The sequence below is a fragment of the Lonchura striata genome, chromosome 2 (assembly GCF_050655825.1).
Source record: "Lonchura striata isolate lonStrDom1 chromosome 2, ASM5065582v1, whole genome shotgun sequence".
NCBI classification, from domain to species: Eukaryota; Metazoa; Chordata; class Aves; order Passeriformes; family Estrildidae; genus Lonchura; species Lonchura striata.
Genome location: NC_140704.1, coordinates 123,170,328 through 123,194,842, shown reverse-complemented (window position 1 = coordinate 123,194,842; position 24,515 = coordinate 123,170,328). Strand labels below are relative to the sequence as shown.

The 24,515-nt window shown below is 36.7% G+C and overlaps 1 protein-coding gene across 2 annotated transcripts in view; it reads right to left on the bottom strand.

Annotated features, from left to right (window-relative positions):
* Positions 1-24,515, bottom strand: part of PREX2 (phosphatidylinositol-3,4,5-trisphosphate dependent Rac exchange factor 2) — a 169,538-nt gene that overhangs the window by 31,387 nt on the left and 113,636 nt on the right. For both annotated transcript variants that reach the window (XM_021555585.3, XM_085573856.1), the window contains exons 31-35: positions 23,421-23,462; positions 20,581-20,798; positions 17,857-17,959; positions 16,170-16,313; positions 12,024-12,138 (exon numbers count right to left, since the gene is read on the bottom strand). In XM_021555585.3, the coding sequence (XP_021411260.3) occupies positions 12,024-12,138; positions 16,170-16,313; positions 17,857-17,959; positions 20,581-20,798; positions 23,421-23,462 (622 nt within the window). The remainder of the gene's footprint in view (positions 1-12,023; positions 12,139-16,169; positions 16,314-17,856; positions 17,960-20,580; positions 20,799-23,420; positions 23,463-24,515) is intronic.

The window sequence follows — 24,515 nt, the reverse complement described above, 5'->3', positions numbered from 1 at the left end:
AGAACAAGAGAAACACAATTGAATGGTGGAACATGTAGGACAAAAAAGAGAAATTCTCCAGTGCCAACCTCAAGGTATCACTGTGATCTAGTTCCATGGTGTGTGCTCAAGGCACAGACCTGACTCAAGGTCACAAGTGAGCCACAACCCAGGCTGGAACTGAAGAGTTTGGCAGCCAAATTTCAGTTGCTCTATAATATGGGGGAAAAAAAAAAAAAAAGAAAAAAAGAAGAAAAAAATTGTCTTCTTGCATCTTAGCTCTCAAACAAGATCAGCTGGATCTCCCAGTCATTAAAGCACTGATTCATTAAAGCACCGATTACAGCACTGTAGTACACAAGGTTAAAAAATTGCTCCCCCTCTTATTTTATTATTTTATCTAGGACAGAAGTTACATTGTTGAATGCTTGCTGGGCAGGGGTGCAGACTGCAGATCTGAATACCTGCTACTCTTCAATAATCTGGAATAACTGAGTTGATAAAAAAATCCATCCACCTTTTATTTATTTGTTGTTTGTAGTTTTGAAAAACAAGATCTCCCAAATTTAAGGTTTCAATTAATTCCCTCAGAAAGCACAGCAAGGATAATCCAGTTCTGTTATTCCATTAAGCCTGTTGCATGATCCATAATGCACTCTGTGTCAAAGGAAGCTGGACAGTATTGAAAAGAAAAGATGTTTGTAGAGAAAATTACTCATAAATCACTTTGAGTGGCCATAGCACATAAAAGCTACCTCAGCAGCAGCAGACCAACCTTTTTTCTTTGTTAGCAAAGCTACAAAACAAAGCCTCACACTACTGTCCACTGAACATTATCAGACTGAAAGCCTATACTGCTTTTTCCTGCCATACAATAGGGAGATCTGCTTCATTCAGAGACTGCTCAGCAATCCCATCTCTTTGGACTGTTATTCCAGCAAATTCATCTGCATTAAATGAAACCAGAAACCAAATATGGAACAGTACACTAATTAAGGGAGTACATAGGAAATAATTAACTCAGGGTATAAAATGAAGTAACAGTGACACTGGAATGGGATATATGGTTACAGGAATTTCTCCATTAATTCAGGCAATTATAATAACCAAAAAAACCCAAATAAAAAATTAACTATACACAACATTCATTTTAAATATAAAAAAAATCCTGTTATAAGTGAAACTATTCCTTCCCCATCAGATAACACCCCCAGATGTTTCTCAAGTGCTTTATTTTTATTGCTTTTCATAAAAACTGTCTTCAGTATTTTACAGAACATGACAACCTGTGGACAGCATATAAATTTCCAAAGCACTTCGCTTAATTACTAAATGCTTGTTAAGGTCCTTAATCATATTTTATGGAAAAGTTAATGGCAATCTTGGCATTGTGCCAATTTGGACAATATTTTCTAATCCATTTGAAATGAACCAGAATGAAATCATAGTTCTTTGTCTCCAAATGTGACGTTAGTTTAGCTTTTAAAGCTTTGCAATTTCTCTAAGATCCAGCAGAAAAGCCTTCCTTTAAAAAAAAGAAAAGGTAGATAATCCAATATACAATAAATCTACTGGGATTATTTCTGTGTTCGATTTTTGGAAGATATTCCCTACACAGCAATGTCAAATAATAGAGACAAGTCTCTCGGGGAAAACTAACACTGGGATAAGGTAACAAACATCCTAGGGTTCAAAAAGTAAAATCTCTCACAAGATAAAAGGCTTTCCCAAGATGTCTTCCCAGAACCTGAGTACAAAGGAAATGCAGAAGTACTGATATTTACTTAGTGAAGCATTTTACAGGGTATCCTCCAAAACTGACATAGACATGTATAAAGTCCTGAAAATTGAAATTTTGCAAATAAAAGCCTAAGCAAGTTCAAGACCTGCAGAGACACACATTCCTGAGTAACTTGGAACAGAAAGATAATTCAAGCAAATCCAAGTGTTTAGTCTTATTCTCAATTTCTTGTGCCAGCAAACCCACAGGGTCATCCTAGGTATTGCTAATATTTTTTTTTTAATACAAGGATAGTAAAGAAGTAATTGGAGAAGGGAAGGTAACTGGGTTATGGCATTAAACACCACCAAGTTGATGGTTCTGCTCTAGAAAGGTTTTGCTTTGGTGTTATAGCATAGAAGAATTTAGCATTTTATTTCCACACCACTGCGGCAAACATATAAATTAGTTCCTACTGTACTCAACAGAAGCATGGAAATAGATCTCAATTCTACTAGATCTTTTATCCCTCAGTCACAAGATATTCAAGACCATCTTGAAAAGCACAATCAGCAATCTGAGAAAGGACACACCAGGACAGAGGTGTGGAGTAGGGAAGTGTGGGAGTCCCTAATTATTTTCTTCAGCTCAAATTAAAAAGCACATATTTATGACACAGATAAACAGTATCTCTGTCTTTTTGCATCTATGTGCACACATGCTTTTGTATTTCTTTAATAACAATTCTATGTTCTGCCATCAAGTTTTTAACTGCACAGTTGAGAGAGTGTATAACACGCTTATTGAATATATGTGTATAGATATATTTATACATATACCTTTGTAAATACATCTATATACATATAATATATATGTAAAAAGTAATTTTTTTCTGTAGTAAATGTATCCATTTGCTGTTATAGCAAATTGTTTCATGTGTTCTTTCCAATAAATGGTAACTCTCAATAAATTATAAATTACCAAGTATAATTACCTTCTCAACCCATGCTAAAACTCAGCAATTTTAAATCATGTCTCCTAGCATCTGTCAGCAATACAATCCTATGTACAGCATCACCAGTACCCTTAGTCATTACAGAAAGTTTTCCTTTTAACAACTGCGAAGTTTCGTAACAGCACCATGACTTTAAATTGTCAAAGAGCATACAGTAATATTCTGACCTTTCACAACTATTGTGAAAACTGAAGAGCAGAACAGAAAACCATATGGCTCTACTCATGTGTAACTTGTATTTAATGAGTAAGCAACTCAGTAATCCCTACCCCTTGGTAAGGTCCTAACTCCTCTGTACTTGGCACTGGTGAGGCCACACTTCCAATCCTGTGTTCAATTTTGGGGCCCTCACTATGAGAAAGACCTTGAGCTGCTGGACTGTGTCCAGAGAAGGTCAATGAAGATGGAGAAAAGCCTGAAGCACAAGTCTTAAAAGGAGCAACTGAGGGAGCTGGGGTTGTTTAGCCTGAAGAAAAGGAGGCTCAGGGGAAACCTCATTGTTCTTCTTGTAATGAGGTGGGGGTTGGCCTCTTCTCCCATACAACAAGTGATAGAACAAGAGGAAATGGCCTCAATTTGTGCCAGGGGAGGATTAGATTGGTTATTAGGAAAAAATTTCTTCACTGAAGGGTTGTCAAGCGCTGGTACAGATTTCCCAGGGACATGGTTGAGTCACTATCCTTGAAGGTATTCAAAAGATGTGTAGATATGGCACTCAAGGACATGGTTTTGTGGTGGACTTGGCAGTGCTGGGTTAGCAGTTGAACTCAGGTCTTTTCCAAACCTAAATAATTCTATGATTCCCATCACAAAGTGGCAAACCAAGTTTTGTCAGTCCCTACTGATGTCATGGTTTAGGAATGGTATTCTCCAATTTAGTCTTTCCTCTGAAACCACTCCAAGCCATGCACCATTATTCACTCCTCTTCCCCTGCAGGGGGCTGGAGAAGAGAATTGAAGTCACAAAAGATAAAGATTACAGGTTGAGATAAGGACAATTTACTAGAAACAGCAGTGGGGCAAGAAAACAAACAGTAAGAGCAACAATATTAATGACAAAAGTGTACAAAAGAGAATGTGATTCCCACACAAAAGCGCTCTCTGTGGAGCCCACAATTTGACCACATGCTACCCCATGCTCCCTGCGGCTCAGGACCAGCACCACATTTACTCCAGCAGAAGGAATCTCTTCTCCTTGGAAGGGGGTCCTTTCCCCTGCCCCTGGAAATTATGTAAGGTGGTATAAAACAATCTCCAGGTCCTAGCCATGTCCCTCCTGGGTGCTGCAGAAATTAACCCTGTCCTGGATGGGAACAGGATTTTCCTCTACTGTGGGAAATAGTGCAGGCTTTGGTGAAGGGGATGTGACTGTATGGTGAGGCAAGCAAAAAACATAAAGAAGAGAAAGATTAATCAAGATTGATAGTGCATTTAAATACTTACAAGTGGGCAGGGGTATTGAGAAAATTTCAAGAAATGAAACTTAAGGACTTCCTTGGCTTTAGTGGACTAGTATAGAAGGGATAGACACTCTCAACTCTTGAAAACCAAATTCCCAAGAAAGTAGACTCTTAAAATAAGGGCAGGAATCTTCATAATGCTCCTCATTTTCTTGCAATACTGCAGCATCTGGCTAAACTACTGGTCTCCCACCAATTTAAATTATCTTCAGCCTATGAGTAAGGTATGTCGAGCAACTGGCACTAGAATGAGCACAAGTGTCTGAGGTACAAACAGAGGAGGATGCTTCCAAAGTAATAATCTTGCTATTGAAGCAGGCCTTTCACAGCCCTACTCTTAAATCTTTGTAAACACAAGAGCAGAGGATTATATAAATGTGAACATAGAAATGTAAAGACAGAAAGTCATGGATGACAAAAAAATGGGAAAAAAGTACCTTTTGCTCTATGCAACACTGCCCACTTTTCACCTGTTTTTTCAGAATTTAGTCTCCAGCATCTCTCCCTACATCCAAGAGCACTTGAAACCATCCTATTTTGATAAGAAAGGGAAGTTCTTCGACCACAGACCAGTTACAGGTGCCCTCCTGCTTCTCTCATCACTGTCAAAACAGCCAAATCCACACTGAACCAAATAATGCTAAGTAATTGCTTCCACATTTCTCTTTCAGACAATGTATGTCTCCTTTTTAGCTCTGAATATTCCAGACATAGAATACACTGTTTAAAGAGGCAACATGCCAAATATTCATCAAGTGGTTAGGGTTTCAACTACCGTAGGCTTGGGCTGGGTTCTTATCAGTGACCAAGAGTGAAAGAAAAGGCTCTACCTCTGATCACTGCAGATACACATTCTCTGTGCTTGCAGAGAGAAGGAAAGCAGATAAGGAAAGCAGGTGATGTCCACCTCAGTGAGCAAAGAGTCAGTACATATAATCTACCAAGACTCATAACTTTCAATTACAGAAGACTACCATGTTCTGTAAACAAAGTAAAAAACTATTGATAATAAATACTGATCCTATTCTGTCAAAAGTCTAAAGAAACAATTAATTTACATTCACAGAATGAGTACAGCATGGAAAAAGGAAAAAAAAAATCCCAAAGCTAAATTCAAACCATCTGGCAATAGCTTTTAGACCAGCTAGACAAATTTAATTTACTTTTCCCAGGATCTCTCTATTCTCTCTGGTCTTGATTCACTTAGATGCAATGAATCTTAATTTCTGTTCTATCTAAAGTACTTCTCACTAAGTTCATCAGGAGACAAACTTTGCTATTATTTCTTTGTTATATCCTTCAGAGTGAATGCTTAATTTTCAATTAAATATTCTGCATTCAGATTTAATTTTCAATTAATGATTCAGAGAGAGTTACGTCACAAATTTCTAGACATTTGGAAGCACATCTTAAAAGTCTAAGCGTCAATTTGGAAGCACATCTTAAAAATCTAAGAGTCATTAGATTTCCAATGTTTATAGTCATAGGAAATACATTATAAATTGTCTATGTAGTATTGCAGTCCAGCTTTACTGCTACTGTTTGAACAAAAAGCTGTGTATCAAAGAGGTAGTATTGAATATTGGGAAGCAGTTTTTCTATGTAATTTAGAAATATCTCACTGTAACAAAAAGAAAATATTGTCACAGAATCACTCTCTGAAACCCGTAAGTCCCCTCACATCACTCTTCTAAATTTGATGGCAATGAGAGAAATTGTTAGTTGCTCATAAACATGTCACTCACTGACCTGAACAGACATATGAAGAAAAGACCCACCACAGAACAAGAGTAGCACAAGGACAAGCAAGATAACCTTTTTGACCACTTGAGCATTTGCTTTGGAAAAGCTTTCCACTGGAAACAGTGGGGCAAGGAGTCTGTCAGCCTTAAGGTGCATTTTAATGTATTTACTACAGGAATTGATATAAGATCTAGCCTTTTCCATAATGCAGGTATTGCCTTGAGGCTTCATCATTTTGTTTCAGAGACAAGTTCTTTCTTTCACAGTAATTAACTAGCTTTAAGTGGATACATCCTTTATGTCATTGTAAATCAGTTACAGCAAAGCAACTATTAGAGAATTTTAGTTCAGCCTGTAGCCATGAGTGCCATCATACCTATTTTCTGCCTTGACTAAATTATACAGGATACAGAAAACATCATCCTGCCAAGAAGCCTGCAGCTTGAGAGGCTGTTGCGCATCCATACGTGCGTGCATAAATAAAGAAGATGCTACAGTCCTCAGATTTTGTTCCATGTTTGCAGATATTCTAGGGGCAGAAAAGGTTTCCTTTTCTTATCTTTCTGAAAATCAAAAGAAACAAGAAACCCCAACAACATGAAAACCACCTGAATTGTAACATCCCTGCCACTCCTCTGTGGAGGATTACTTACGACATAAAATAAATACAGGAGGTTTCAGACAGAAAAATTGTTTGAAGTTACATTGTAAATGAAACTCTTTAAAATGACAAATATTGCATTCAGTGTAATCAGATGTTCAATGTAATGAGGGTAGTTAGCTAAATCATTTGTCATTAGATTCACTGATTATAATTGCTTCCTTAGCATAACAGACTTTCATTTACCTTCCAAAATGATATCATGATATCCAAGAAAGCAACAGCATAGGAAGAAAAGCCCAACAAAAAAAAAAAAAAAAAAAAAAAAAAAAAAACAACAAAAAAAAACCCAAGAAAACTCAAACAAAATCCACATTTTTTTCCCCTTTACTGCTTGCTTTAGTTTTTCTTTTATTATGGCTGTACAACAGACTACAGAAGTAGCTGCCAATAACCCTGGACACAGCTGACTTCAAAGAATAGCTCCAAATCACACAGAATGTTAGGCAGGAAGGAAGGAACATTTTTTCCAGACTTTCTTTCTCTATTGATGCACAGGAGAGTTAATTACTATACAGTGGTAATTAACACCCACACCAGTGGTGGGGATGTACAGCTACCCCCAGTTGTCTTTCCCACAGCATGATCCTATCTTTGGAGTAAAGAACTGGGTCATCATATAATATAGGGGTGTCACAAAAAAGTGCCATGCTGAGGATAAGAGAAAATTAATGGAAAATCAGAACTCTCCTGACCTCGCCTTCATCTATTATTTTTCTCATTTCCTCTGTACATTCCAATCTTAGACAACATAACATCAGAAAACAAATTTTGAAGGGGTTTAGATATCTAAATGCTAGCATACATTTCTTAAGAAGAATTAAAATTGTTCATCTACATAGAAACCATTAATTTCTCTAATTTCTTATTAGCTAAAAATTATCTGCATAGACAGTTTTGGAATCCAAGCATATATATTGCTGTTTTCAGCACCTATAGACTACTGTAGTTTGCTCTTGCAGTCAGCAATGAAAGTGAAGCACACTGTAGAGACACAGAAGCTGGAAGTAGGCTTGGTACAGCCACAGCCCTGCACCCTGCTGAATGACCTGTGACCTGAACATCCTCTCTGCCTTTGTGATACATCCCTTATGTGCACAGACTTATCCAGGAAAAATACTCTTAAAGCATAAGATGTGTTTGGACTTTTCTGATTAAGCAGCTAACCAGAAGCACCTGTAGAAAACTGCATTTTAATAGAATGTCATAAGAGGGACACCTTTTACCGAGACTGAGAATTCACACTACAAAAAACCCTAAAAAGACCCTCACCAGCAGCAAAAAAAAAGATTAATCTGATAAAATGTCAAATACAGAGATAGGAAAACTGAAAGAGCAAGCTTCCTGCTGCACACTCAGATTCCCATCCTGGGCCAGCAAGTGCAAACCTATGATAACTTAGACAAACAATACAGAAGTTTTCATTCTGACACTGAAAGTCCATTTTCAAATATGGCTTACTTTTTGCAGGAGGCTAATCTGAAACCCTATTTCTCTAAAGATAAATACTGTTCTCATATCAACTAATTGCTTTACTTGGAAATCATTGTTCAGTTCAAAGATTGGCTGAGCTATGGCCATGCAGCTAATCTGTCTGCCAGGGCTGTCCCAGCTTCCAACAGGTTTGCATCACAAGCAATCTGACCATCACAGCACAGACTATAAGGTTTATTTCTATTCAATACATCTAGTGCTAGCACACTGAACCTTACTGCAGGAAACAGACCTTCACCAGTTACGAAGACCATATTCAAAGGCCAGAATGTATTTTAAACAAATAATGCTTAAGCTTTAAGTTTACCCTCACATTTTTACAACTACATGACTCAAGACTTGCAAGACAATATTTAAATCAACCAAGCAGTCTGAGCAAATATAGTGCATTTGTGAGATTTTATTATTCCTACCAGCATTTGTAGTAGTTATGGATTTAAACACCATTGTGTCCTGCACTGTTGCAGCAAAATAATGTCTGGTATCTTAACAGCAAAAGGATTGATTCAGGATGGAAAAAGCCTGTTTGAAAGTCAAGGAGTACCAAATGGGAGGAGAAAGAATACAGAAAGCTCTTACTTAACATTGACCCCCATAGTGGTCAGATACACAGGTTCTTTTTAGTCCACTGCTAAATTAGAAGACAACTGCTGAGCTATCAAACACATAGTAATAAAGATCTTGAAAATCTCTGCTGACCTAATTATTTTCACTTGGAGGTACTGAATGTTCCTGATTAGCAAATAACTTGATCAGGTTTAATTTACATTGCTGGCAACTACTAGCATCAGCTCAGTTCTCAAACAGAATTTGAACATAAATTTATTTTCCTTATCAGTGTCACAGAAAGGGAATTGGTGAACTATAAATATAAGTGCAATTTGAAAAAAAATAATCCAGCATGATTAAGAATAATTGTGGGTTAGATGCTGAAAACTTCTCAGCAGATTGAAATCTTATAAACTAAGTATTGGTTGTTTTGTTGATTTTCTTTAAATAACATTTTTATTTCAATAAAGCACTTCCTACATATTGCTGGTGTAGAGGATGTTGCCTCAGGAATAGTAGAAGAATTCAACTTGAGCTTGTCTTACAACAAAACTTCCTTTATTTTACTAATAAGATTCAAATAGCTAGGGTTAATTCCATTAAAGAAGATGGAGGGACATTTCCTCCATTCCACGTAAGCATGAAATTCTATAACTGATTTCAACTGTCTTTCATGCATTCTCATAAAAATGATGATCTTATCAATGACTATGAAATAGCTATGAAATAGCTGAGGTAATATTTGCAAAAAGTAAGAACAGAAAGACAGAAGCTCTTATGATGCTCAAATCAATGTCAAGGAAGACAATTTTGCACCTGGATTTATTGCATCAGTTCTGATGTTATGAATGACCTCTGCAATAAAAGCAGAGGTTCAGCCTCTTGACTTAATGGCTATCCTTCCTGAAATCCTGAAAAGTCTAAAAATTCCCTAATATATCTTTTGATTAATTCAAATAAATAATCTGTATATTAATCCATTTAAAGCACACATTGGTATGAGATACATCATACAAAAATATTCTATGCACTAAAACTTTAATAATACTTTACTACATGAAATTAAGAGGTAGATAGATACTACTCATTTTTTAATTTACTCTCCTGCTTGAGTACATACCAAGCTAGGCCAACATCTCTGCACCTGGGACCATACACAACCAACTGGGACCATACAAAATATTACTGGAGCATTACTAACTCAATGCATCAGGAATAAGAGAAGTTGAAATTATTTCCTGAGTTCTCATTAATGGATGCCTTGGCTGCAGTGTCACTGCCAAACATTGCTTTCTTTCCCACTAGTCCTCATGCTCTTCTTCCACTACTTTTTCCATTGCCATTGCTCCCACTTGCTTTGGATGCTGTAGTGATGGAGAGATGATAAAATGGTCATCAGCTGGTCATTGAACAAGCAAGCAGCACATTCCTTTTCTACGGAGAAAGAATAGCTTATGGGTTGTATCTTGGATGACTTATTTTATTACTGATTAAGAGGTGCTGCATGGAGGATTTCTTCCACATGAAGTACTATTGCACTCGAGTATGTTTCCAGGGAATATTTAATTTCATGTTTTTGTTCTTCTTTAGAGCAATTACCCCAATGTTAATATCTTTTGCTGCTGTAGTTACTTCATTAGATTCTCCTGGCCAAACACCTACACAGGCTAGCAAATAGCAGAACAAGAATGAAGCATCTGCTTCTCTGTTTTTCGTCTTCTCATTTTGTCAGTTATTTCCTGAAGCTGTTTGTGCTGCACTTAAGAAATGGGTAGAGTTCACCAGAAAGCAAACAAATCAATTACTGAATGTTCTAGCAGACATTAGAGAGCTGAAAAAAACATAAATTCTTTTCCTGTTTTTCTGACTGGGCAGATATACCCATGGTATGGGTAATGGTAAAAAACGTAATTTTTGTTAATGATAAGCTTTTCATAGTAATTTCTTATAAAAGTAGGCCTTGAAGCTTAGCAACTCATCAGAGCTGTGAGTCACAACACTGTAAAGAGGAATGTACCTCATTATAGCCACAGCATGAATGGAGGACCAAACTCATAAGGTAAGCAAGGTCAAGGAACACTAGAGCATAGAGTCAGGAAGAATTTATTTTAAGGATTTTCATGGGAGGTTAAATTGGTCCTATTCATAGAAAAAAAACCAACACAAAAAGTCTTGCCTTGTCTAACTGATAGAATCTCTTTCCAACACCAGCTGATTTCATCTAGGCCAAATACTGGCATGACCAAATTTCTCTGTAAAATTGATTTATAGCATAAACCTTGTGACATAAATACTCAGGAGGCACTTCTTTTCCAAAACAGGAAGTGTGAATACAAGAAGATGGAAAACAGACTAAATTAATACATTTGTCATTGACATACAAATGCAGACAGAGACGTCACACAGAAAAAAAAAAACAAATATACCACACTTACTGAATGTAATTGGCTTTAAAATTACTTTTGCTATAGCAGTACCTAGATCAAAACAGAATCTTGAAATTCCACTGCTTTAATAACAAATAAGATAAATAATTTTGCAAGATCCATGAAGAAAACCTCCCAGAGATAGCCAACACATTGCAAAGAGATCCTCATTTGTCTTCTCACCCCTTCTCCATTATCCTTGGGCTTTTTTGGAACTCCTGTTCTCTGCTGCTTTTATAAACTGCCTAATCGTCAGGGTGAAATGACATTTCCATCCAATTCAAGAATTATAGAACTTGAATAGATACGGATTTACCACAGTTCTTTGCACTCTTCAACTCACGTGGCAAGTAAGAATACTCAAACAGGTGTTTTGCACAGTGAGACCCATTTTCCTCACTTTCTTCATAACTAACAGATTATTTTGTGTGATAGAAATTCTGTCTTTATGTGCAATTCCTTATTAAAATATGTACCAAAATACACAGCTGCATAATTTCTACATATACTGGCAAGTATGCACTCTGTAATCCATAGCCATTGCTGATGCAGGTATCCAAATATGTCTGTATTCCCATTAGTATGGTGGGGTGTGGGGAGAAAGAGCAGGACTAGAACATTGCTTTTCAAGCCCTATTCTGTAGCAATTAGGTAAATATGATCTATAAAATCAGATCATAATGTGTAGCAATTCTGATACCCCACTTGTGATCAAGTAGAACTTTTCTTTTCTATATGCATGATTGCAACAACCTGGAGGCAATTACAGCTAAAACTTTCAGGAGAAAACAATTTTTGTAAAAGTAACTCAACGGTGCAGAAATCAAAAAAGTCAGAATCATGAATCTTGGATCTTAATCACGAACCTATGATTTACCACCATCTAGCACATTTCAGTTTAAAGCTGTGTCACAGAAACTGAATTGAAAAACAGAACTCTGTAAGCTAATTCCAGGAATGTTGGTTTATTACCCACCGTAACTTCTGGTTATACTGCTTGACTTTTTCTAGTGAGGCAGCATTAATCTGAGCTTGAAATTCTTCCACTGAGACACTGTCTCTGTAATAGTATCCTTCCATGCTCTCCAAAGCTGTGAAAAGAGAAAGGAGAGTGGAAAAGAGAAAGATCAGTATTAAATATTTAATAATTGCCTTCTCTGTAGTTTTGTTCACACACAAGTGAATTACTTTTTAACCCTGAGGCTGTGACCCTACTGTGAATTGCTGAGCTGTTTCCATATGTCATCAAATTCATACAGATATCTCTTAAAAATTTCATTTGCAAGAAAAATTAAATCTCTTGCCCTGTGGAAAATATAAAGGAGAGCACTAATTTGAGTTCCATTGCTCTAATTAAAGTATTTCTGCCTTTTGAATGCAAATGTGGGGTTTAAATCTGATATATCCTGGGAGAAAACAGTAAAATGAGCTGGGGTATAGGAAATAAAAGATCAATGTAACTTTCACAGAGGGAGACCTAATAACTTCTCATGAAGCCAAATTTTGCAAGATTTGGAGCACCTCAGAGATGTGGAACCTAGAGGTTCCCCGAGTTATACTCACTGATAATGTGAATATTTTCTTCTAGATCTCTAGATCTATAAAGCAAATTTTGTTGGATCTCTGAAAATGGCCTAGAAGTTCCTTTTCAAGGTAAGTGAAGTCAAATACTTTTCTATGTCCACCTTTGCTGTATTCATTTCACCAAACCAAGGATGAATATTGCTACAAGAACTCAGGAGCTGATCAGAAACTTCAATGAAAAGATTCTCATTAAAAGGAGACTCAAACTCACATTAACAGGTCAACCACATCATAACATAAACCCAAACCCTTAGTGAAATATGATTTTTTTTTGTGGAGAAGTATTAAAGGCTTTACAATTAGGAACATTGCCACTTTCATAATCCAAACACATTCTAAGAACTCATCACCCTATCAGAAATTGCAAGCCATAAGCAGAGTTTTCATGGAAACATGCCTTACAGCTTCAGCTGCACAGAGAATATTAATTCTGCTTGTATTGCTTAATATGACCAGTTAATAAATAATTCATTCATTGTGAAAGAACATGCAAATTGCATTCCCCTTATGTGCTTTCACAGTTTGTAATTCTACTTCTGTGCAAAAAATATTAAGTTCCAACAGTCAGACTTGATTCTTCTTTGGTTCTAAGTCACACCAGAAAGCTCCAAAAAAAAAATATCCACTGAACTCCATTTATAACAGTGTGTTAACACAAACAGAATTGATAATCCCTGCTGCTTATTTTACTGGCAGGAAGTTGGTTTTATTCAATTAGATTACCCAAGCGAGAAACTCAGTCATCTGTGAGGACTGGCAGGAGCACAGAGTTCTGCCTCACACTCACAGGTGCAGGCAGGGACTCCTGTGCCATGTGCTTTGTCCCAGGGACTCCCGTGCTGTGTGCTTTGTCCCTGCTCTCTCTGAATAGTGCAACTTTCTTCTACCCAGTATATTAGAAAGTTCTTTTGTAAGGAAGCTTTCCTTACAAAAAGGTCTTCTACGGTATTCTTTAATCCAAGATAGGATATTATGGTCTGAAGGCACGGAATAAATGATCGAAAAAGCAACTTGGAAGAATGGGTGGGATCAATGGGTAGTAGCTAATGGGATATGGTTTGCCCAGGGGCCCACTACAAGCAGAGCATCACACATATCTCTGTTGTTCAGTGTCTTTATCACTGACGTGGAGGAGGTAAGACAAGTTTGCAGCTGATGCCAAACTGGGACAAGCAGTGGATGGATTGCACCCAAGTGCAGGGCCACGTAAAGAGCCAGGCTCTTCACAATGGTACAAGCTGAAAATCCACACAAATTGAAGTAAGAGACGTTTCAACTCAATAAAAAGAAAAAAAAATTTTCACCACTAGGGCAGTCAAGCAGAGTAACAGGCTGCCCAAGAGGTGTACAGTTTCTGTCCTTGAGTGCTTGCAAGATCCTACTTGTCAGACACCTAAGCCACCTGGTTTCATGCCACAGCTGTTGCTCTTACAAGTGGGAGGTTGGAATAGAAGTCTCCTGAGGTCCCTCCCAATCTGAATTATTCTAATAATCCATGAAGAACTAAAAACAAATTTTAAACTATACATAATTAAGACACTATGTAACAATTCTAAAGAAACATAATTTAAATTTTAAATAGTATCATTACATTTACTGCTGAGATCTTAAGTCTAATGTAGGAAATAGAGAAATCTAAATGCCAATAGCCGTATCTCAACAGCCCCAGCCACAGACCTGCAAACCAGGACCCTCAGTGTGTACACACTTGAGTATGTGGTTGAACAAAACTGTTTTTTAGAAATGGAGAGATAGATAATACAGCCTGGGCAGACAAAAAAAAAACTTCAAAAAATATTATACTGCCAATCATGTAAATATATTGATTTGTAATTTTAGGCATGGAGCTATGACACTCAGAATAGAGAAACACAGAGATAAACAGTCTGATGTGCACTGACCTGTGCCTTTGACAAAGTATTCCAAAACCACGATTTTCTAAATGTTCAATTTGAAAATAACATCAACCATTGTATTTTAGGCAGGAAACAACTTACCTATGTTTAGATTGGGGGAGCAAAATTTCACTTCACAACGAAACTTAACTAAGATTTCTACATTAGTAGCTAATAAATTTCAGTTACAGATGGGAATCTACTGTGCTAGTTTAATGGCAGGTGAGCTAAACCTCATAGGAAAGAAGTGAAAAATAGAACCCCAACCCACTCATTAACGAGGTAAAAAAATCTCAAAATAATGATTTTTACACTAGGATTTAAAAATTTATCCAGGACTTATTATTCTTGGAGTCCAATGGACTATTTTAGATGATGATCACTGAAAATTAAAGAAATTTGATATGATAAAGAAAGTAGAAACTTTCCATTCTACTTAAAAATATTAAGCAGATGTAAACACTTGAATAGAACCATATCCTTTTCCTTTAGCTGACTACAGATATGCTTATCCTAAAAATCAAATTTTTTGGGCTATTGGAAACAGAAGTGGAAAAAATTTTGCTAAATAAATCCCACAGCACATTGAATCCCCTCCCCAGTCTAAAAAAACCCAGTATTTCCAGGAATTCAGCTGAACCAATGTATTTTCTGTTCTCTCTCAAGTGCTTTTTTTTGTCTGCTCTACTGAAATTTGCCTCCTGTTCAGTGTTCTCATTTTTCCCTATGACTGAAATCAATCTATTCAAAAGAAAACCACTGAAGTCTTAATTAGCTTGTTTAAAATTCTAACTCCAGGGATCTTATATTTTTTTTAATTGTTTGTTTTAACTTTATACTAAGTTCAGCTATTTATTTATGTTTCTGTGTGCTATTTCCTTTTACATCCTCCTTGTCTATCAGAGATCAAGATCCCCTCTAAAACAACATTTGTATGCCTGACTTCTGCCTATTCCACACAGACCCAGGAAGCCTTTCACAAGGTGTGGAGTATTTTCAGCTCCCTGTGAAATCAAAGGCGGCTCAAGGCAATCAGCAGCTCACATTCACCATTTCAGTGGAGCAAACTTCACACTCCTGATGACTGTAATGACACCGCAGCTAATGCAGGCTGCCTGGAATTTATGAACAGTCTGAGCATCAGCGCCACCGCTCCTCACTTTGTAATATTTGCACAGCAATAAATACATGAGCCTGAAAATGCTATTTAACTCTTCATAACATTTTCAGGAGACAGAATTCTCAGGAGGATGAAGTAATGGGAAAAGATTACGATAGCATTTGAAAAGCAAAATACTTTTAAGGGCAAGTTTCATGGTCTGACTATCGTCCATTAATGGCTAAAAAGAACAAAACAATATTGATAAATGAAGATGCACACTTTGTGGTTGAAATCATGTAACTGGCATAAACATAGAAATTTATAGCCATGCCTCTATTTTTAATTACAGACATCAGAATCTCTTCAATTTACATTTTAATTCCAAGTCCTCAATAAACACCCACATTAAACAACATCTAAATATAAGCATTGTACCCTTATGACTACAGAGGATTCAAAACAGAGTAAAGAAGTGGCAGTTTAAAGAGAGTTAGCTATTATGTGAAAAAAGCAGGGCAGGGTTAATTTAACCTCAAGTTACCTTGTGAAAAAAGTACTGGGTGGATTTTAAATCCTCCTCCATTCTTCAGCCTTTGCGGAAGCTGTTCAAAATGGTAACCATCAAGGTAGAAGTAAACCTTCAGTGTTTGCCTGCTTCCTTCTGCTTGGTATGTGATTGGTACATCTAAAAATACAGTCAGTGTTACAATTTGCTTGTAAGCAATGACACATTCTTTTCCAGAAACCGCTGCACACAAAATTCATGCAGTTACATGAAAAAATCACTGCAGACACAACATTCAGTATTTTTCATTATACATTGTTTCCATAGGTAAGTCTCCGAGTTGAAAACAGTAACAAACATAGTGAATTGCATCAGTATTATTATTATTACATGGAGTTTTTTTACTGCGAGCATAAATCACATTGTACCTAAATGCTAAGGAGTCCAAAGGAACATTTTCACTACTAATGGTAATAAGAAAATAATTATTTTCTCTTATTGATTATGCAGAATCATAACTGAAAACAAAAGATTTTGCCAATTCTTGGGCTGCTGTAAACATAGAGTGACTATGGTGGCAGCATTTAAACCAAAAGAAAATACAGAATTCATTACAATCCTTGAACACGTGGCATCCCTGCTTATTAGTACAGACAGCTCAGTTGAAAGATCCTGCAAGATGAACAGTTCATCACATAGGTACAGAATTAACTCCACATTAGGAGGCCCTCCTGGAACTGCATTTCCATGTTGTTACTGGATTTAGCAGGGCTTCTTTAGAAAACACTCTGAGCAGCGGCTGTACTTGAATCAAACCAAAATAACTATGGTCTTACACGGGCTAAATCCTACCTGACTATCAGCCCTGTGCTACTGAATTCTCCCAAGCAGAGGCAGCTTTGTAGAGTAGCTTTGTGTCTTCTGGTTTTGGTTATTGCAGAAGTTCTCTCCAGTGTGGTCTTAATCCAGCAAAGGAATTGTTTCAGAAGGGCTTGATGTGAAGCAGACATGCTTTCCTCCCTTCCCAGGGGACTTACGAGACAGGAAAAAAATGAGGCCTTTTTGCTCCCTAAACAAAGTTCACTGCAGGACAATATCTGCTGGCTAAACATACATTTATAAAGGAATGGCTGAAAATGAGCAAAGTGTGTGAACAGCAGACTGCAAAGACAGTCCTTTCCTGGTGAGTTGAGCAAGTTCTGTGAGGAAGGGTTCTGGACCCTGATCATCTGCAGCAGCAGGTCTCAGAGAATTCTTCTTGCCCAATTTAAAATTATCCTAATAGCATCTGTCCTGTCCTCTCAAGGAACTCTTTGAAGCGTCATTTATTTTTCACACAAGAAAATGAAATGTGGTTTATGCTTCTTCATCTCATATCAGTTGTGTTTCCCTACCAAGACCTTAAAGTTATTTTTACACATTTCTTCAACAACAGCTGGGTCTTCCAGGGACTTTCCTGATGGAGTCACATAGTCCCAATGTTCATACTCCCAAAATTCAGCTAAGCAAACAATTTTTCCCCCAGGGTTACTGACATTGCCAGATAATGACTCTGCAGTGTCACTGATGATAGCTGTATTTCAATACATCTAAGAGTATCAGGAGAGTTATACACCTACTTATTGTCCATAATTCTAAATTGTATAAGATTCCCTGTGGGAGGTGTTGTTCTAGGAACAAAACATGTTACAAAACCAGTAAAACCCAGATATTAATTACTCACTTGCAACTAGTGGTTCTGGCTCTGATTGTCTGAAGTAAAAAGTAACTTTTTCCAAATCAAACAATGCAACCAACGTGTCTTCTAGCATAGCTTGTTCATCAGCCTAAAAAAGGCAAAATAAAAATTGGAAAGGTCGTCTCAGACAGATGTTTTCCCTACCAAAAATAATATAAGAGAGCAGGACATAAAATTAACTACAGAGTGTTGCACAACATTTCACTGCTGCAGTGTATAACCTATTTAACTCCTAGATGAGGTAAATATCTTTGTTTCTGTTAGCATTATCCCTTTTACTACTAGTCCAGGATTATTAAAATTAATTTTATCACATCATACAGTAAATTAACAGGTAATTTATAGCTACCATTATTTCTTATGTCTTTTAATCGAGTCATTCTGTCATTATTCTGTAAGACACCAGATTTTAGCACCTTGTCTTGCCACCAGGTCTATCTTGTAAAGCAATAGAAGGGAAATGTGAAAACTATAACTTTTTTAGTAATTTTCTTCTAACATTTCCATAACTTTAGGATTTCATTTATGAACAACATATAAGAATTTACTGCGTCCACTACAAGCACCAATATTTGAACCAGAAGCTCAGACAATTTACAGCTCAGGGTGACTTGCACTTCACCTACAAAACCCTAGGCACAAATCAAATACATTCATGTGCCAATATTCTGATTTGCATGTATAGTTTACTCTGTGTACCCCTGAGCTAAAAAGATGGTTAAAGAGATTCAGGATTTCTCAAGACACTTAACTGAACCTTTAAAAAAGAAAATACTAGTCTACAATTAGGTTTATCTTGAGTTAACTATGCAGACCAATTATAGCTTAAATCAATAATCACCTAAAATAATTCTAGTCCTTATACAGCCCTCCCCTGGCTCTTTAGATTAGCAAGAGCCAAAAGGGAATTGGAATAATGTATTTTTCCCCCTCAAAGAACTGGCACAGTAGGATGGCAAAGAAAACTATCTACCTGTCCATAAATTGACAATAAGTTATAGTTTACAGAATGATAGAACAGAAGGAAAAAAAAACATTCTTTTCTCTGATCTATATAGTGAAATAGCATTCCCCCTTGTACTTATGAAAAAGCAAATCTTATAGAAATATCTTGTCTTTTGGTTCAATTTATGAAGTCTATGGACAGAGTGATTTTGTCAGCAGAATAGTCTGAATACCACAGAGTAGCGTGGGAAAGTCTTTCACAACTGCTCATTCTTTACTGAACTCTGGCCATATTGAGTGTAATTTCCTTCAAATACCCTTGTTTAAAATAACATAGATCATTTGTAAGCCAAATAGTGCTGAGAAGGTATTGAAAAAGCTGCCTTTATACAATTCCCTTGGTTAAGAACTGTTAGGCAGAAAAACCAAACTTTATTTTCAATTGGACAATGCGTACTTCAGATATCTGATTATGTGAAAATTGTTGAGTAGCACACATTTTCACTACAAAGGAAATCACTGCAATCTTGGAAGAAAAATATCATTATTCAGAGCTGTAAAGACAGAAGTTGCTTTGTGATAACACAACAACAAAGCACATGGAAAAACATTAGACAGGCACCAATGGAATTTACTCTTGAACTCTAAGTATTGCACCACCTCTTGGTGCTACATGTTGTCAAATAGCATCCAGGACTCAAGACATGAGTCCAAGCTTCCCAGACAGTGTTCCTCATGTGGATAAAGAGTTCCCCTGTTTCTCTGAGGCCCTGATTAGATCTGTTTGTAAGCTGCACACAGCCATGCAAACCCATGTACCACAGCTGCTTGTGAGGTAGCTGGTCACACTGGTTCTCCAACAATAGCATAGACTGAGATTTTATGACTGTGATTTAGAAATACCTTTATTTGTATTGGTTTCTTCTGCTTCTAAAGTTTATTATGTCAATTTGTCAGCAATTTGCTGCCAAGACAGACAAGGAGAGGAAAGAACATAAACTAAGAACATTTTTAATCAAAATCGGAGTTTTATTTTTACTGAGCAACTCCAGAGGTAGAGAAGACTGTCATGAAGCAGGCTATGCAGATATTTTCAGTTCCTCTGGTTAGCAGGAACCAGTCTACTGTGAGAAGCATCTTAAATAGCTAAAGAAGCACTTTGGATAACTGAGGATTAAGGGACTACAAAGCCGTGTCCCATTTTTAATTGTTTCTTAAGCCACAGCTCTTTGCCAAGCCTTGTGAAGAAACAGTCGATTTCCAATTACTCTGACAGGCTACAAGGATTTTCTATATGACAGGAGCAAACAGACCAGCATGTTTACTCCTTCAACTACGATATCCCTATAGTTTTTTAGGACAAAGGGTGATAAAATTATCTAAACCAGGTATTTTATTTATCTTGTATTGTTGCTTATTGCAAAATGAAGTTCTGCTTATCATTAATACTACATTCAATCCCAGGGAACAGCTACAACAGCAGTGGAGAGTCAAGGGTAAACTCACTATGTGATAACTCAAAGCAAACAGAACACTGTCTTTGTGGAAAACTTATTTCCCATATCATAACCAAGCTGTAATTATCTGTATCAGATTCCAAATATGTAATTATCAGAATTGTAACTTTCCCAAACAGCAGCTAAGTACCAAGATTAGCAAAAAGGACACAGAGAATCAGATTTATATCTGAGACTATTTAACCATGTCCCTGGTTCAGAGAATGAAAAGGGGCTCTGACCAAGCAGAAGACATGAGGAATCTTACCAGGTTTGGAGAGAGTAGGGACTGGAAATGAAGGAGAAGACCCGCACTGGCTATCTGTTCCAACCACCTCCTGCTGGCCTCCAGAGTCTCCATTTCATACTCTTTGTTGTTGTCAAACATCTGATTTAAGGCCACCATCAGTTGCTCTGAAAATGCACAGACTGTGGCCACCAGGCTCTGACAGAAGACCATGTCTCGTCTCAGCTGTATCTCACTATCTGCGAGTTGTAAAAGCCAAAAGCAAAATTAAGTAGGAGATTAGTTAACAGCAAAGGAACTAGGCTGGAATTCCTTATCTAAAAACCACATCATTTTTATGTCAAGCAATTTACAAGTTTACAGCCTAACATTATCTCTAGTTAGTAGTACTGCATGACCCAATTTTCCATTTTCCTCATTAAAATATTATGTTGTAATTCTAAAATTGCATATGCGTGGATTTAAAATCTGGAATTGAAAGTATTTCTTTATAAACAATGTATCAATTTAAATGTACATGCCATAAATTTGATGTACTTTTAATGTCACAGACAACGGAGGCAAGTCAGATCTCTTTGCTGCAATATGAGAGCAAGCTGGGCCCACAAACATTTACCTTCCACCAGGAAGCAGGGACAGTCAGCAGCTCTTAACATGACTGCATCATCTGGCCTACTCCACAGCTACCAGCTGGGGAGGGCAGATGAAGGCTGTCTGATGGAAAGCACATGATCTATCCAAATAAAATTTATATGAATGTGAATCTATAAAATAAGTACAGACCAGCATCACATAAGCAGAAAACAGAGATTTATGGTGCCAAGAAAGCCCAGATAAGGTCTGTAGGTTGATAGCTATGGAACATTAGCAGGTGATTTAAACTAGGAACTATCTAACCTACTAATTTATTCTGAAGGGCATAGGTGTTAGATTAGCTAAAAGTGAAAAGAATTAGAAAGGGAAACATATTCTCAATAAAGAACAAAACTGTGATGATAAATATTCAGCGCTTCTTTCTTGTCCTCTTTTCTGAAGGTCTTCAAATAATTTTATCATTATAAGCTCTTAAGCAAACATCAATCACAATGGTACAAGGTAGACTTAATCTTTCTCAGAGCAAGAGAAGCAGATCAGGTGATACAGAGGTCTTTCCGAAGCCTAAAATATTTGTCTTTGCTACTAGATTGCTCTGTCTCTAAGAGGCTTTTGTCTTTTTCCAACTTTTCTGTGGAGCTGACAAGAATTCTGATGACTGGATAAGTCAGCAGAAATTATTCGGTACTCACAAAGTTACTACCAAATATAACATGTGCTTTTTGGACTCAAAATATTTCTCCAAGTAACCTCATTCTGCCTATTTTCTTCTGATATCTTCTTCAGTCTTTTCCTCAGCTATTGATAATAGTGAACACTCTTTTGCTATCATTTCTATTCTATTTGACAATTTCTCAGAACCTTGGGAATATTTTCCATAAATGGCCAAATCACTACTGTTTATGCAGTGTGACTCAATATTTGCTGTAATTGGTTTTTGTTTCTCTTTTGTTTTTTTTGGTTTGTTTGTTTTTCTTTGTTTGGGTTTTTTTTTTTTGATTGTTCAAATCAACCTCTCTGTCTCTCTCAAGTTGTGCAAATCCAGAACAGAGAAAATTTTTATCTTTAAAAAGTACACACATCTCCAGCTTCAAAAATCCCACTGGCTTCTCCACAGTCTAAAACTTTCCAATGTTCCAATGGTGTTCAGGATTTGAGCCAACAGACATTGTTTCCTCACTGTGCTGAATTCTATCCCTTTCTTTCTGACAGCAGCTGGCTTCCTCTGTATTTCCTGCATAGGGGAAGCAGCACTCCTATGTCTCAAACATATTTCTGAATCACATTTAATACTACTTGAACATCAGATACTGAATACAAGAGCACTTTGGAGTCCTTTTACAAAAATATTTTTATACTAAATAAACTAGAGAGTTTACCAGCTCATAAAGCAACATAAATAGGGAAAATTACTTTTAAAAAATCAAGTCTAGGACATTTTCTCAACTCACTTCTTATTTTAGGATAAATGAGGAATTACTAAGAACTTTTCTAATATTCTGAGGAAATCTGACAACATAGAAAGATTATAATCCCCTTTACAAATTGTTCTTCTGTGTCAAAACAAAAATAATTTAATCATGCATTCATGTAGTGCTGTAAGATGGTCAAAATAATGAGCTTTTACAGTTAAATTGGACTGCCTACTTGAACATGTAGGCACCTACAAACTGTAGGGAAACTCGTGCCATGGATATTATTTTTAAATACTGATTCAGTGACATCGATTTTGCAGACACATATCCCTATTTTGTATTTTAAGCTGTATGCTGTATGGTATGATAGTAGAATTAATACAGAGAAAAATCAGAGTTCTTCCAGAAAGAAGGATCTTAAATATTCTCTAAAAATAGATAGAAGGAAAGGCATCGGTTAAAATAGCAATATAAATCTGGAAACAGATGGGAATGAAAAGAAAAACAGCAAATAAGAAAACGCCCAAAGAAGAAAGACAGCTGAGACACTATGCAAAATCTGGATGTTTAGTTTTTATTTTATCTGCCAAGATCTAGAGTAAATGACCAGATACGGTATTTTGCATTGAAAGGGGAAAAAAAAAAAGAATGTGCAGAGTTTGTTAAAAAGCTCTGAAACTGTGTTCCTCAGGAATCCTTACTCTAAACAGGAGGATGAAGTTGCTGATTATCAGGTTTTATCATATCTGAGGTTTCCCCCCGTAATGTAAACACAGTACTTCTGTTCAAAAGCAAAAATTATCTCAAACCATCCACATTCACTTCCCTCCCTCCTAAAACAAGCAAAATTACCTGTATATTCTAGAAGTGCCAAGAGTATTCGTGCCTTCACCTCTTAAAGAAAAAGAAGAAAATATTTTGAGGTAATGGTTAATAGTGTTTTCCTCAACTTATATTGCATTTACAATTTCTCATTTCATATCAGCTTAACTCCAGCTTCTTTTTAGGCAATGCTGATTTATACCTACAAAGCAGTAATGAGTCTCAACTTCACTTAGTTGTACATATGGCTTGATAAAAACTGATAATAATCAAAAGCCATCACTGAGAAAGACAGATGAAAAGACAGCTGCTATCTCAGAGCACATGTATAGCAGCTGGCCAGAGCAATTCCATACATTAAGAATTCCAGTCCCAAAACACTTTAAAACAAGACCAGTTTTCACTGATTCCCACGTTATCCTAATTATTTCTTCTTCTTCTCTTGTACTCTTTTGTTCACACCCAAAAATCTCAAATTATCCTTATTTTAAAGTGTACCAAAGCATTTAGGAAAAATGCAACAGCATTTTCACTTTACTTCCAGCCTTCCCATTTTATTTTGCTTCAAAAATATCTTTTCACTAAACAATCCATGAAATAAAAAAGTACAAAATTTTTAAAAATCTTAATTTACACAGGCAAAAATGCACAGGTTTATCTCTCTTTACACTTCCCCACACACACACTTTTATGTTTTCCTTGGAGGGGGCTGCTTTTCAAGGCTGCAGGCAGGCTGAAGGAAGTGCACCTTATGTACCAGAGCACAAATTTAAATACGTTAACCAGTGCTGCAAGACACAGGAAAGTTAAAATCTGCCATAACCTTAGAGAATGCCAAACTTTCAGCACATCAGCTGTCCTACAGGTACTACTTGGAGGAACACAATACTATTTCACATGCTTTCACATATTTCCAAACCTTCTTTCCCACACCCAAGTTTCTCTGCAGTCCTATTCAAAGCCCTCTCTGGTGCACGAGCAGGGCTGAAACTGGCAATAATAGAATTTGGTAATTTGTTTCCTCTGCACTGTTACTGCCACAGTATCTCAAATACAAACACCCAAACATGAAAAATTACTAGTTATTCCTGAAAATTCCTGGTTCTAGGTTGTTTCCTTAGCCTT